General features: G+C 41.6%; 1 protein-coding gene across 1 annotated transcript in view; it reads left to right on the top strand.

Moving 5' to 3' along the window:
* The first annotated feature begins 13,868 nt into the window (after nucleotides 1-13,868).
* The window catches only part of SMIM13 (small integral membrane protein 13), a 28,144-nt gene continuing 27,139 nt past the window's right edge, over nucleotides 13,869-14,873 (top strand). The window contains exon 1 of the mRNA XM_033115425.1: nucleotides 13,869-14,000. Coding sequence (XP_032971316.1) covers nucleotides 13,925-14,000 — 76 coding nt within the window. The 5' untranslated portion in view covers nucleotides 13,869-13,924. The remainder of the gene's footprint in view (nucleotides 14,001-14,873) is intronic.

Below are 14,873 nucleotides of genomic sequence, written 5' to 3'. Positions count from 1 at the left end.
ACCTGCTGATATCCTTTTTGTATTAAAAAAATAAAGATCCAGCAGATCATGAACTTCCTGGGAAATGTAAGAGTCAGGACTTTATTGTTCAAGTGGAAGGATGTCGTAGACTCCATTCTGTGTATCACTAATGAAAACATGACATGATTTCGGATTTTTTTCCTTTTTCTTAGTGCCCTTCCTTCCCCTCCCCCCATTGTTATCCAATTTTTGGTTGGCAGAGGTGGTTATGGTACTTTAGAAATAAGATAAGTTGACCTGCTAACGGAAAAAAAGATGATATGTAGTTTGGATGAAAAGTTTGTCCTCTCTCCCTAAATTCATGTGTTGAAATCCTAACTCTCATTGTGATGGTTTAGGAGGTGGGGCCTTTGGAAGTAATTAGGTCATGAGGGTGAAGCTGTCATCAATGGCATTAATGCTCTTGTAAAATGGACCCCAAAGAATCTTTCTTTTTCGGCCATGTTACGGCACAGAGAGGAGATGGCCAGGAAGTTCTCCTATGTACCGGGAAGTTTTTCTCACCAGGTATTGGATCTGCTGGTGCCTTGATCTTGGACTTCCCAGCCTCCAGAACCATGAGAAATAAATGTTTATTGTTTACGCCACCTAGTCTATGGTATTTTTGTTGTAGCAGCCTGAATGATTCAAAGACAATATCCACTGTAAATGTTCCACCTTTCAAATCGTGAAACTAATAGTATCTTTCAGAGTTCCCAATTGTTTAGCTTTTCCTTAAAAAAATTAACTAATTAACCTAAACAGCTACAGTAAAAACTTTTATATGTATGGTTTAAAACTGAATATTTTACCTGTCATGGGAATGATTAAACGAAGACAGGCAATGAATGTCAGCCACGTTGATGTAGATGATGTTGGATCTGCCGGCAGTTTCTGGGTGGGGGCCGTTGAAGCCAAAGAATGGAAACATGGATCAGGGAAAAGCAAAAAGTTTTAAAAAGAGGATAGTTTATTAGAGGCAGGAGAAGAGGTTGCGGATCCCAAGCGGGAGGGCTTCCTGAATGGGGGTGCCCAGTGACTGAGGCAAAAGCTCTTACTTTTATACCTTCCCTTGCCTATTTGGGGAAGGGGGCTGGAACCTTCTAATAGAATTCATCTATTAGGTTTTTTCCTGTTTGCTCATCCTGAAGGGATTAACAACCAACCCATTCCTACCTAGCAGATCTGCTCCTTTGTCCGGCAAGAAGGGATTTGAGATTATCTATTAACCTTAAGGCATATTCTCATGTCTCTGTCCTGGAGTGAAGGAGACATTCCAGGGTCTGGAGTTTCAGGACATGGCTGCTTTTTTGTTTATTCCACTAGGGACCTCCCCTGTCTACCTAGCAACCATACTAATTAACCTGTCTCACTGTGTGTCTTCTTGCTCAAGGCAGTTGTTGCTTTCTGTGTAGATAAAAATCTATTAGTATAGTTAGCTGTTTTAGTTGCCATAAGTAAAATGGTGTGCATTCAGTGTCTACCTGTAACTTAACCACAGAATATCCAAGACTTAAAACCATATTTTTGTGGATTTTCATAAGGTCAGAATGAGAACAGGACAGTGTATTTGAAATAAAAATGTTTTCTAAAATAAGGTCTGAAAGGCAAATTTGAACTCTTCTTCTTCCTGGTGTCTCATTCCCGTTCGTCTTGACACCATCCTCTCCTTTCCATCCCGCCACCCTCCCTGCGCCCTTGCCTGCGACTTCATTAGCCCACATTTGCACCCCTGCAGCCTCCTTTAGATCGTCTTGAGACTAGGTGAAATACCATTTCTCCTCTACCCTCTGAGGTCTCCTGCTGGGCCTGAGAATTAAGCTGACTTAAGACAGAATAACAGGAGAGAAGCATACACATTCTACTTAGTAATTTTTACACATATAGCAGAGCCTTTACAAGAAAACTGAAGATGCAAAGAGGCAGTTAGTGTCCAACCTTATATTCTAGATTGGACCAAAATGTAGTAAATTGGGAAAACATGACAAGAGAAAGGGGCTTGGGCTCGGGCAGTTCATCATGGGGCCATGGCTAGGAAGATAAGGGTTAGTTTAACAAGGTTGGTTTGTATAGATTTCTCTCGGCCTTGACTCCCCATCTGTCTTCCTTCCTCCTGGCACAGGGAAGGCACCTTTCACATGGCAGTTTTAGCTCCTGCTTTCAGAAAGACAAAGGAAAGTCAGCGTGTCCTTTTTGCATATGTTGTTTTGCAAGTGCCTTTCCCTCAAAATATCAATATACCTAAGTGGCATATTTTAGGGTGACATGCTCAGAACCCCTATAAGACCTAAGGTCTTTCCAACATATCCTCAACTCCACTGCTGGGCCTAATCTTTTTGTTTGTTTATTTGTTTTCAAGATTTGTTTTCTAGGCCTAATGTTTTAAAAACACTACTTCGACTTTGTCCTCTTCCTACACTGTCATCACTCCTTTAGCTTTAACTCTTCCAAATTGTGCAAATGGCTACTTGAGTCCTGGCTGCTGTCTTGAACCTCCTCCAGATACCCACTAGGGTCATCCTGCTGGACATCTTTATCCAGATATGCCACCGTCATGACCCAAATCCAGCCTGGCAAACATTACCTTATTCTCCAACTCAAGGATTTCTGTTCGGGAAACTGACTTCCAATCAGTCACTTGGGCTAACAATCTGGAAATTATCATTGGTTCTTTCCGTGTTCTCAGCAGTACAGACAACTCATGGGTCCTCTGTCTTCATAGCATTGCTCCCTCTGCCCTTCGTTTGCCACAGCCTATGTTTAGTTCTTGTGGCTTTTTGCCCGTGAGTAGAATGTGCAATATAACCTTGAGAAGCTGATCTTCAACAAATACACAGTCAAATGTTTATCCAGCAAAATGGGTTTATTTGGGAATAACAAAGAATTGTAATTCAGGACACATGGCCTAATGCAAGTGAACCTCTTGCAAGTCCAGAGAAACAAAGGAGAAGAATGCTTTTTTATGGACTTTGGAGGGACTGTTATAAACACAGTTGATTGGAAGAAACTAAAAGTTCAAAGTATGGTGACTTTTCATTGGCTGAGTTATGACAGTCTCCCATTACTAAGCTGCTATTGGGCAAAGAGGGATCTTTTGTTTTTCTGCTGAGGCAGTCAAGTAGTATCATTTCCTGTTGGAGATGCAAGGTATGTCTCTTCTTGTTGGGATCAGTAGTATGTGTTGAGAGACAGGTGCGTGAGAGTTCTCTCTTTTAACCTCTTAACTCCATTTTAAATGAGGTTGTTGTTTATTAATTTTCATAAGAACATAAAAAGAAAATACGAGAAAACATATATTTTTATTTTAAAACGTAAGAGAACAAGCTTGTCTATTATTTACTCTAAGGATTGACGCTGGGGCCCTCACTTGGCCCACGTGTTATATGGTCATATGTGAAATAGAATAATAGGAAGTATCACGAGGGTATAGTACGAGTTCTACTTCCGGAGTATCACTATGTATTGCTGTTTCCCTACTAAGACTTGTTTTTGATGGGCTTAATTTTGTAAAATCAAGACTTTAAAATAATAGGTCATCACTAGACTGACCTGGCAAACCTTTTGTACCACACAGGAGTTTTCTGTTCACAAAGTATGTGAAGACAAGTTACTCATGTTTGTTTTTTCTCTTAAAAGATGGTATTGCAAGTTGGGTTCTTGGGAAGAAAATGCTGAGACACCGCCTGCACGATGATTATGAAGGCATGCCCTTGGTTTCCACATGTGTAGGAGGAAGAAGAAGAAGGAAGCAGGACGAAGTGGAAGGAGACGTCAAGCTGCATTACAGGCCAAAGCCCCCTCGGCTAACCCCAGAGGATCTCTGGAGCTAGAACGGCCCTTCCACGTTGTCCTTAGTTGGGCTGAGATGGTCAGATCTCTTATAATCATGTGTGGGTCAGTCCCTGGATGTGGGCCACCCGGAAGGGGTGTGGGTGAGGCAAAGCTGTAGTGCCACCAGCATTCCCTACAGCTGGAGCCATGTCTGTCATTGAGTGGGGAGGGACATATAAGTGTGCATCACAGTGTCCATCCCAGAAAAGAACTATACAAAGTTTGCTGGACTTTTCTACAATGAAATGATTGCAGAAATGAAATTAAATGAAATGATAGTGGCTTTCTATAGCATACTACATAGCAGACAGCTGTGGAAAAAATACATTTAATGTTTCCTCAAGATAAAGAGGATGTCTTAACAATAAATGAGAAAGTAGTTGCTTTTGAAAGACATGTACTCTATGGAGAGAATATTTTGAAAACCTGTCCACAGTTATATGACATAATTGTCAAAGAGTACACAACTGTGTTGACTATCTGCACACGAACTTGGAACCAGAACAAAGAGTTCCTATGGATTTTTAACCTATTTATAAAAATAATAAAAATGCAACATCTTCTAATTAGTGTTTGTGAACAACTAACACAGGAGAGATGGAAATTTATTAGCTGAATATCAACAAATATCTTTGTATTGTAAGTGGGTGGGACTGAAAAAACTCATATTACAATTCAGGAACTCAGTCAGAGAAGGACTGCTTTCATTTGGATCTCTGGGTATTTTGAGGTATTTTTTACAATTATGACAAACATTAAAATTAAGTACTAGGATAACCCGAACATGGATCATTGAGCTGCTGAATCTCAAAGTATTAATCATTTTCAAAATATTTTTTAAGTAATGGAGACTATTTGGTGATTGTTGTGGGTTGAATTGTACCCCCCAAATAGATAAGTGGGAATCCTCACCTCCAATACCTCAAAATGATTTTATTTGGAAATAGGGTTGTTGCAGATATACAGCTATCCCACACTTTTCGTAAGTGTGTTATGTCACTTTGCTTTTACCAAAAACCTACCATGTTTCCTTGAAAATAAGACCTAGGTGGACAACCAACTCTAATGTGTCTTTTGGAGCAAAAATTAATATAAAACCCGTTATTATATTATATTATATTATATTATATTATATTATATTATATTATACCCGGTCTTATATTATGTTACATTAAGACCCAGTCTTACATTATAGTAAAATAAGACCGGGTCTTATACTAATTTTTGCTCCAAACGACGCATTAGAGCTGATGGTCTGGCTAGGTCTCATTTTGGGGGAAACATTATCTATTAGTTTTTGTTAACTGAAAGAAAACTGAAGAGATTTTTGCTTTTACGAATGAAGGGGAAAAGTGAAAATAGCGTTCAGTGTGTGTTTTGCAGTGAACCCTCATAGAGACAGCATGCACTCGGAGGAGGGAGAGCGACCTCTCGAAGCTCCTTCCCCAGGAACTACACTTGGCATCTCAGCCTCAAGCCCCCAGAGCTTTGAACTGTGTCTATGGGCGTCTGGGCTCTGTCTCCATTTGTTCTGTGCATCTGTTAGCAAGCTGTGTCCTAAAGTATCAGAAGAGCCTAAGAGAGCTCGTAAAATGTTATGCTGAGTGTAAAACTGGACATAATTAAGATTATTTGGTATGATTTGGTACGTTATTTTTGGGGATTGGAAACACTCAAATTTTTTCCATGTGAATTAATGGCAATTGCTTCTTCACTTTATGCCATTTCAGCTTATGAAAGATTCCATAGGCGCATTCTACTTTCAGGCATCGGGGAAAACCTGGAATTAATTTAATTAATGACTGGTTTCCTTATAAGAAGAGAAAGCAGAGGCAAAGAGGGAAGATAGTCATGTGAAGAGGAGGCACAGATTGGATTTATGCTGCCACAAGCCAAGGCATGCCTGGGGCTACCAGAAACTAAAAGAGGCAAGGAAGGATCCTCCCCAGAGATTTTAAAGAGGGCAGGGGCCTGCCAACAACTTGATTTTGTACTTCTAGCCTCCAGAACTGTGAGGGAATACATTTCTGTCATTTTAAGTTACTCAGTGTGTGGTACTTTGTTACGGCTGTCCTACCAAACTAAACAGTGATATTAAAATTGCTTCCTACCATTAAAAATAAAAACTTAAATACTTTATTTCATCTCTAGCTCACCTTTGTAAGTAAATAAACATGATTAAAGTAGGTGCTCAAAAAATTCTTTTAACTAAGAATGGCAAGCAATAAAAAAAAAATGCTTGCATATGTGCTGAAAATTACGTTTGCAAGTTTATTTATAGAAATAATTTGAGGCCTAGGCTGTTGAGCTTCTTCATTTTTTTTTCTGCCAGGTTTGGGAGCCATAGTAATCCAGGATTCCCTTAATCCAGTTTCAGGATTTGAACTTTTTTGGGTCAGCCAGATGAGGCAAAAGCTGCCCCAGGCCCCAGGCTTCTCTTTGGTTCCCCTTCCTCCTGTGTTGCAGTTCTTTGGTGTCTCAGCTCAAGGTGCTTTCTCGTCTCCCTGAGCCCAGGACCAGCCTCACCATGGTCCGCAGACCTGTGGGAAGCACTGCTCAGTGTCCTCTGCAGGACCTTCCAATGCTCGTCCTGGTAAAAGAGCCCCCAAATGCCTGGCTCACGTTCCTAGATTTCCATTTCTGTCTACTTCCCGATCTTGGCCCCATTCCTCCTCATTATTTTATCAGTTCTGGATATTCAGGAAGATTTTTTTTTTTAATTCAGATTTTTAAGTTATATTCATCCAGGGGATTGGCCCCACTTATCTAGTCTGCCATTACGAAAAGCACAATCAAAGAAAGTTAAGCTCACTCTCCCAGACTAGGCCAATGGTCTCTTACTGTTGCCAATATTTTCTCACCTACAATCTCAGCTCCAATCTGCTGACAGATCATTGTTTTCAAAACAACTTTTCCATCAAGTCATTTCCCTGCTTAGAAAAAAAAAAATCCGCATTGACTCTCATTGTGTGGTGGCTTTGTACTATATCAACTTAGCTAAGGTGGAATTTCCCAGAATTTCCTTTCTGTGTGGTTCTGGATCAGTGTTGACCAATGGAGACATTTTGGATGCTATCTGGGAGGTAGAAACGAAGCTATTATCAATTATTTTTTAAATGTTTTAATGACTGTTGGAAAGTGCCAAGCACATTGTCTCTGATCTTCCGCCAACCCACCTATTGCCATGGGGAAGCACCTAACCTAGGTTTCTCCACATACAGGATTGAATGGCATTGTCCTCTACCTTTCCCTAAATTCATATTCACCTGGAACTCATCTGGAAATAGGGTCTTTGCGAGTATAATTAGTTACATTAAGATGAGGTCCTACTAGATCAGCGTGGGCCCTAAATCCAATGGCTAGCATCCTTGTAAAAAGGGCACGTGAATACACAGAGATACAAACACATACGGGGAATGTCACATGACAACGGAGGCAGAGATTGGAGTGATGCAGCTTCAAGCCAAGGAAGGCGAAGGACTGCCAGCCACTGGATGCTAGGAAGGATTCTCACCTGGAGCCTTCAGAGCTCTGGAGCATGGCCCTGCCGGCATCTTGATTTGAGACTTGTAGCCTCCAGAACTGTGAGAGAATGCATTTCTCTTGTTTTAAGCCACCCAGTTTGCAGTGCTTTGTCATGGCAGCCTTGGGAAACGAGCACCCTCCAGCTTCTGGCACATATCCAACTCCCGGATTGGGTGTGTGTGCAGCTGCATGGTGTAGGGTTCCAGCTTCTCCTACATGTTGTCACCTGTGGCATCGAGATTGGAGGTGGGGAGAGGTGGGTTCCAGTTAGTCTTTGTAGGTAGCAGTTGTCTTCATTCGTCCTAGTTGGTCCTTGACCTCACCCACATCCAAACTTCTTTTCCAATTGCCAGTATAGCAACTGTAGACTCCGCACTAGACATGAGGGAAAGACCTGCATGGACTGCCCTGCCTTGATTCTTACAAAAATTCTTCTAATAGTGTCTTTTAATTCACAGAATTGCCTTTAATTCTTACAATAATTCCCTTATTAGCTTATTGCATAAGCACATGGTGGTTCTGCTTCTCTGATCAAACCCTAAAAGAACGTTTTCCAAATTAAGTAAAAACGAATTGAATGAAATCCTATCTGCTACCCAGTTCCTTGCATTATATGTTAGAATATATTATGTTATTAAGATTAATAGCCAACATTTATTGAAGACCTTCTAAGTCAGGGCACAATGCTAAGTAAGCTCTCTATAGCATCTCATTAAATTCTCAAAACAACCTACGAAGAAGGTACTATTATTGTGCCTATTTTACAATGTTTACAAATGTGACAGAGCCTTAATCTCTTAGAGAGATGAACTAATTCAACCATGTCAGTAATTCATAGCCAGAGTCTAATTATAGAATAGTTCTCACCCACCATATTACACCTCTACTCCAAATTCACTGGAACTGAAAGACATTGTGTCTTTTCCATGGAATCTTAAGGATCCAACTCTTCTCCCACATACACACACGAGATGCATTTTCATGACTTCAAGACTTTGCTCATGTCTTTTTGCTTAATCTTCCCCTTTACCAAATAAATTTCCCAATGTCACCCCCAATCTTGTGGCACAACAGAAACAAAATTTTCTTTAAGTCAGATTGATCTGGCTTTGCATGTTAAATCTATCCATCACCTACTACCAATTTTTTAGATTCCCTAAGCCTCAATCTCATCTATAGAAACCCTATGTTATACATATAAAATAATATTTACTGTTGTCACTTATATACATGTCTGACTTTCCCTGCTAGACTATGGATCTTCAACTTTTTAAAACATATAATCCACAGTAAGAATATATGTTGTATTGCAATTCATATCACACACACACACACACACACACACACACACACACACACACACAGATAACCGAAATAATTTTCTTGAGCAGCACTTGCTACTTGTAGTACACATTGATCTACTCTACCCTATTCTATTTCATTAGTGGCTGGTCATAACTCACTAAATTGATTTCACGAAGCACAGATGAGTTAATGTTGAAAAAGTGTTGAGTTGGTTGGGTTCCTTTAGGTAAGGGGGCATTTTTGTTTATTTTTTTACATTGCGACTCGCAAGCTCAGTGTCTAGCAAAAACTAAGTATTTGGTAAATTCTTGCCATAGGACTGCATTTCCTTGAGGACAGGAATCTTGTCTTAGTTACCTTGCAGCTATCCCACATTTAGCATAATTTTTCCCACAATATTTAGAGATCAAATGGCTAAAATTCAGGCCTATTGCCTATTGCCAGGCTTTAAAGATCAAACGTTTAGATCAACCAGTATCTGAGAAGCAGTACATAAATGCTGAATTCCTGGCACTTAATAATTCCTTCCCTTACCTACTTTAAAACAGTGTGGGATCACTGAGGAGGAACAATGAATAAATGTTGCTCAACTGAGAAATTTAAAAAATGAGTGAAACATATGGAGGCCAAAACATCTTCTTTATTAACAACAAAGACTAAGTCAGAGAACATACAGTAATGTGAGAGCCAGTCAGGCCTGTTAATCAAACCCTAAGCTGAGGCAATGTTGAACTAGGGTGGCCCTCCCTATGGGGAAGGCCTGTCAGGGGAGGCAGAAGGCAGCTCGTACCCAAGAGGAATGTGGGAGGCGCCGAGCTCAGCACACCCAGTTTATTTTTTCTAAATGTACTAATTAGATAAGTCACTCCTCCCCTGACCAGGGACAGAGGGAATGAAAGAGCATAGAGAGACCAGACATTACCAACTATGCTTCCTCCCTTACGGAAGGAACTAGTAGGGGAGGGGTAACTGTTCCCTTTGAAGAATCAGATTTGGGAACAAGATATAATATATATACACGATGTGTGACAATTAAGTTCGCGAACTTATTGCAATGATGTTGCTAACCTTTTTTGGTATCAGCTGGATTATTCATTATGAATTTGTACCAATTGGACAAACAGTTAACCAAGTTTACTACCGTGCTTCCCCGAAAAGAAGACCTAGCCATACCATCAGCTCTAATGCGTCTTTTGGAGCAAAAATTAATATAAGACCCCGTCTTATTTTAATAGACTATAAGACCAGGTCTTATATGAGACTGGGTCTTTAATATAATATAATATAATATAATATAATATAATATAATATAATATAATATAATATAATATACTATAATATAATATAATATAATACAATACAATACAATATAATGCAATATAATATAATGCCAGGTCTTATATGAGACCGGGTATTACATTAATTTTTGCTCCAAAAGACGCATTAGAGCTGATGGTATGGCTAGGTCTTATTTTCAGTATTTGAAAGTGCTGAAAAGGCTGCATGAAAAAGTTAGACAACCTGAATTTTTCGCCAACAATTCATGGCTCTTGCATCACGACAATACACCAACTCACACGGCACTATCTGTGAGGGAGTTTTTAGCCAGTAAACAAATAACTGTATTGGAACACCCTCCCTACTCACCTGATTTGGCCCCCAACGACTTCTTTCTTTACCCGAAGATATAGGAAACATTGAAAGGAAGACATTTTGATGACATTCAGGACATCGAGGGTAATATGACGACAGCTCTGCTGGCCATTCCAGAAAGAGTTCCAAAATTGCTTTGAAGGGTAGACTAGGCTCTGGCGTTGGTGCATAGCTTCCCAAGGGCAGTACTTAGAAAGTGACTGTAGTGATATTCAACAATGAGGTACATAGCACTTTTTCTAGGATGAGTTCGTGAACTTAATTGTCCGAACTCATATGTATTTACACAAATATAAGAAATACTAAATCATAATATAAAACAATCCAAGGAACATCACAAGATAGGTACCTAATTAATTTTTAAATATAGTTGGCACTAGTTTCTCAAGTCTCACTGCTCATCAAAACTTGGAGGACATTAAATAATAACAGACCCTTCACCTTCAATATGCCCACCATGAAACCTGTGACCTGTTTTTAAAGATTCCTGGGTAATTCCAATGTATAGGTAAGGCTGAGAACCATTGACTTAGAGCAGCTAGACAGACAAGTGAACAGGAATCGGGAGGAGTTTTTGAGGAGATAATTGGACAGGCATTGCAGGATAAGTAGGAATGAGGTAGTCAGAAAGGAGGGAGCAGATAATTTTATTCAGGGATGAGAACAGTAAGTAGAAGGACTCCAGAAATAACTGTAGCCCGAGTTACCTCAAACTTCATTCTTGACAACCCTTACTGAAGTTTTCTTTAGATAATGATCTGTGCTAATATAGCAAATGATAAGACATACGGCAGTGTGGTTTAGTGGAAAAGATCTGGGACTTCTTTTTTTTTTTTAAGCTGATTTTATTTTAATTAAAGTTTATTGGGGTGACAATGCTTAGCAAAGTTACATAGGTTTCAAGTGTACAATTCTGTAATTCATCATCTACATATCACATTGTGTGCTCACCACCCAGAGTCAGTTCTCCTTCCATCACCATATATTTGACCCCGTTTCAGAGGTAAGAGGCTTTGGTTCCTGGCTGTGTGATTTTGTCCCAGTCAAAACATCCTTCACCCAGATATTTAAGGATCATTTGTAAAGACAGGAGTTCCTAAAGCATTCTGGGGGAGATGGTTGCATAAGCCTTTCCCATTTTAGGAAATGGCACTGCCATTCACCAAGACGCTCAGGCTCAAAACCTAAGTCATTTTTTATTTCTTTTTCTCACCTGTCTCCACATCTAATCCATCCAGCTAATCCTGATAATTTCCTTTTAAAACATATCCCTAATCTGTTCACTTTTCAGTTTATTGATTAGTGCCCCAATCCAAGATACTACCTTTTACTTGAATTACCCCAGAGTGTTGGATTCAATAGGACTGGGGTAGGGCCTGAGAACTTGCATTTCTAATACATTTTCAGGTGATGTTGATTCAGCTGGTCCAGAGACCATGCTTTGAGAACCACTGCACATACAGTGTTGAGAAACACTAGCAAGGCTTAGAGAAACACTTAGCAAGGCTTAGCAAGGCTAAGTTTGTTTGCTCCTTGTGGCTTTTGCACTAGCTGCTCCCATCACCTGGTACACTTTTCTTTCCATGGCTGGATTTATCTTGCCATTTAGGTTTCAGATTAAATGTCATCTTCTCAAGTAGGCCTTCCCTGATTTCCCCAATCTAAAATAGCATCCCTATCTTTATCACACTTTCCTGCTTGTTTTCCTTATAGGAATTAGCAGTTCCTGAGATCTGCCTATTTACACTTGTCTGTGTCTTTCACCTATAAGTATCTTGAGCATAAATACCTTTGCTTGTCTTATTCACTGCTGTAGCTGCAGTACTTAGAACAGTGCTTGGCATCTATTAGGCATTCAATATTATGTGAATGAAAGAGAAATAAAACTATTTGAAATAACTTCTTCCAGTTCTGTGTTTTTTTCAACTATTCAACTGGATTTAAATAAAATGCATTTTATTTATGCAATAGAATTGAACCACTTGTGAAAAAATCATCAATTGATTTTTTTATAAATACATCTTAATTGCACTGGGTTCCTTCTCTCTTCATAGAAACTCTATATTAAAGTCTTCTGCAATGTCATTATCCCTTATATTTTCATATATAGTACATACTTGTTCATAATACTGCTGCTTAGGGAATACAGTTCACAGAGTAAGGTCAGGATTTATTTATTAAATCAAGGGATTGCTGCATAAATTTTGTTTGCTTGTTTTTGGAAGATGACAGGGTAAAGGAATTTGTAGAGGAATGGAAAGGTAGAGAGCAACGAGTAACAAAAAACATGAAGGCTATATATCTGGTTCCTTCTAAAATCGCTACACATTTATTCTCTTTTGAGGGCACCTCTCTAATGAACGAATGTAATCTGACAGAATTGAGGAGTTTTAAATTCAGGTAGAGATAGAGTACTTGAGATTATTAAAATGTCTTGTTTCACAGTGGTTTGTTCAAGCCAGTGCAGCAAAATCTTCAGCTGTGGGTTATCTGTCGCTGGGTCTCAAGGAAGCAGTGGATTAAATTGACAACTCAGGTGAATTAAGGGCTAAGATGATGTCCCCCGTGGGCCCTTTCTGAAAAACATTACCTATGAAAACATACAACAACATCTGTTACAGGGGGAATAGGGAGATTACATGTCTTCAGCCGGTTTCCTTGGCAGGGATATGGGTACTTCCTCCAAAGTCCCAAGAATATAACCTTCTGCCTCAGCAATAAGGCTAGGTTCACATGCAACTAGTTTTTCAGGCAGCTGCCACCCTTTTCTTTCCTCTTCGTTCTTCGTCTGTCATGGTTTTAAACAAAATGACTTCGTGGAGTAAGAGTCGAAATCCCTCTGGCGCTTTGGCACAGCCAATTGCGCGGGTTCCGAAACACGAAACCCACAGTCGGTAGACAGAGGTTGTGGCTTGAGAAAAACCAAAGGCAGAGGGGGCGAGAGGGAGGGCGAAGCAAAGCAGCCGAGTCGGTGGTGCATTCTGGGAGTTGTAGTCCCTGCGGGGCGGTCCCCTCAGGCCTTCACTGGGCTCTGGACTCCATCTCCCAAATGCCCCCGCGCCGCGGAGGAGGAGAGCGGTGGGGGCTCTCGGTAATGAGCTGCTGCAGTGGGAGGGGGCCTGGGAAGCTGCAGCTGCGGCTGCCAGGAGACGTTATCTGCAGTCCGCGAGGGCCGAGGGCTCCGAGGGCGGGCGGCGACGAGGGCCGTGTGGTAGCCGAGCGTCCCTGTGCTCGTCCTCTTTTCTCTACACGGGCGCGTGGTGTCCGCCATGGAAGCGCATCCGGCCGCCGCCGGGGTCTCCGGGCGCCGCGTCCCCGGCTCTCCGGAGCGATGAGGGGGTAGGGGCGCCCTGCGGCCCGCATCCGCCCGCGCTCGGTCGGCCGTGGGGAGGAGGAGGGTCGGTCCGGCCGGCCGTGGTGCCCGCCCAGCGCCGCCCCGCCCCCTGGGGGCGCTGCCGAGGGGCGCCGGTCGCCCATGCCGCCCCAGCGCTCTTCCGCGCCCGGCTCCCGCCGCTGAAGCCCGGGACGCGCCGCCAGTGCCCGCCCGCTCGCCCGTCCGCCCGCGCCCACCGCCCAGCCGCTCTGAGCCGGCCGCCCCCCGACCCCCAAGATGTGGCACAACGTCGGGTTGACCCTGTTGGTGTTCGTGGCCACGCTGCTGATCGTCCTGCTCCTGATGGTGTGCGGTGAGTGTGGCATCCGCCGTGGGGCAGTTGCACGCTGCTGGACACACGCCAGGTCGACTCGTGTTGCTGACTTGCTTATTTTGTCTGGTTGAAAAAAATGAAGGCGTGAGTGGACAAGTGTCTCAAAATCATTTTACCTGTTACCTGTGCACTTACCTCTCAGGAGTGAGCTCGGAGGAGGCGTACCCCCGACCCCATGGCAGGCCCTCTGGCATCCTGGAGAGGAAAAGAGCAGGATCCAGGGCTGGGCATCAGGACTCGAGGTTAAACCAGATATTGCTTCACTGGCAGCGTCTGCTCTTGATTGCCATTCTTACCACAGTCTGCTCAGATTTTAACCTTGGCCTGTATTCGAAGGTGAAGTGATTGGTTACTCTTTTTTCTTTTTTCCAGATTCTGACCCTAATGATAATGAGGGGTCTCGCTAATTGAATCAAGGACAGGGTCAGAGTTGGGTTTGAAGCCCACGTGAAATTGTTTGTTTACTCGAATTTCTGGCTTCAACTAAATTCAAAACAAATGTTAATACTAGGTAGAACTTAAAAACATGGGCTGTATGAAACTTGCAGGGTCAGGTAACCCAACTGTTGGTTCTGTAATAATGGTGCTATTTTGTTTGCTGAGGGTTTTTTTCCTTCTTGGGATGAGAGGGCATGAAACTTTCTTCTCAAGGTAATATTAGCTCTATTTTAGATCTTTTTTATTTTTTTATACCCGGTAACTGATAACCACAAGTTTCTTAGAATGCTGAGCAATTGTGAAAATTTGGGAAGTAGTTAGAACCAGATGTCAGTGAGTTTTTCATAATTGCAATATTAAAGTATGGGTGCAGGTTGATGCAGTAATGCTCAATATTAGAATTGTGTTTGGAGA

This window comes from Rhinolophus ferrumequinum, chromosome 9 (genome assembly GCF_004115265.2).
Source record: "Rhinolophus ferrumequinum isolate MPI-CBG mRhiFer1 chromosome 9, mRhiFer1_v1.p, whole genome shotgun sequence".
In the NCBI taxonomy this organism is placed as follows: Eukaryota; Metazoa; Chordata; class Mammalia; order Chiroptera; family Rhinolophidae; genus Rhinolophus; species Rhinolophus ferrumequinum.
The sequence above is the reverse complement of the archived record's forward strand: the minus strand, read 5'-3'. Positions and strand labels throughout refer to the sequence as shown.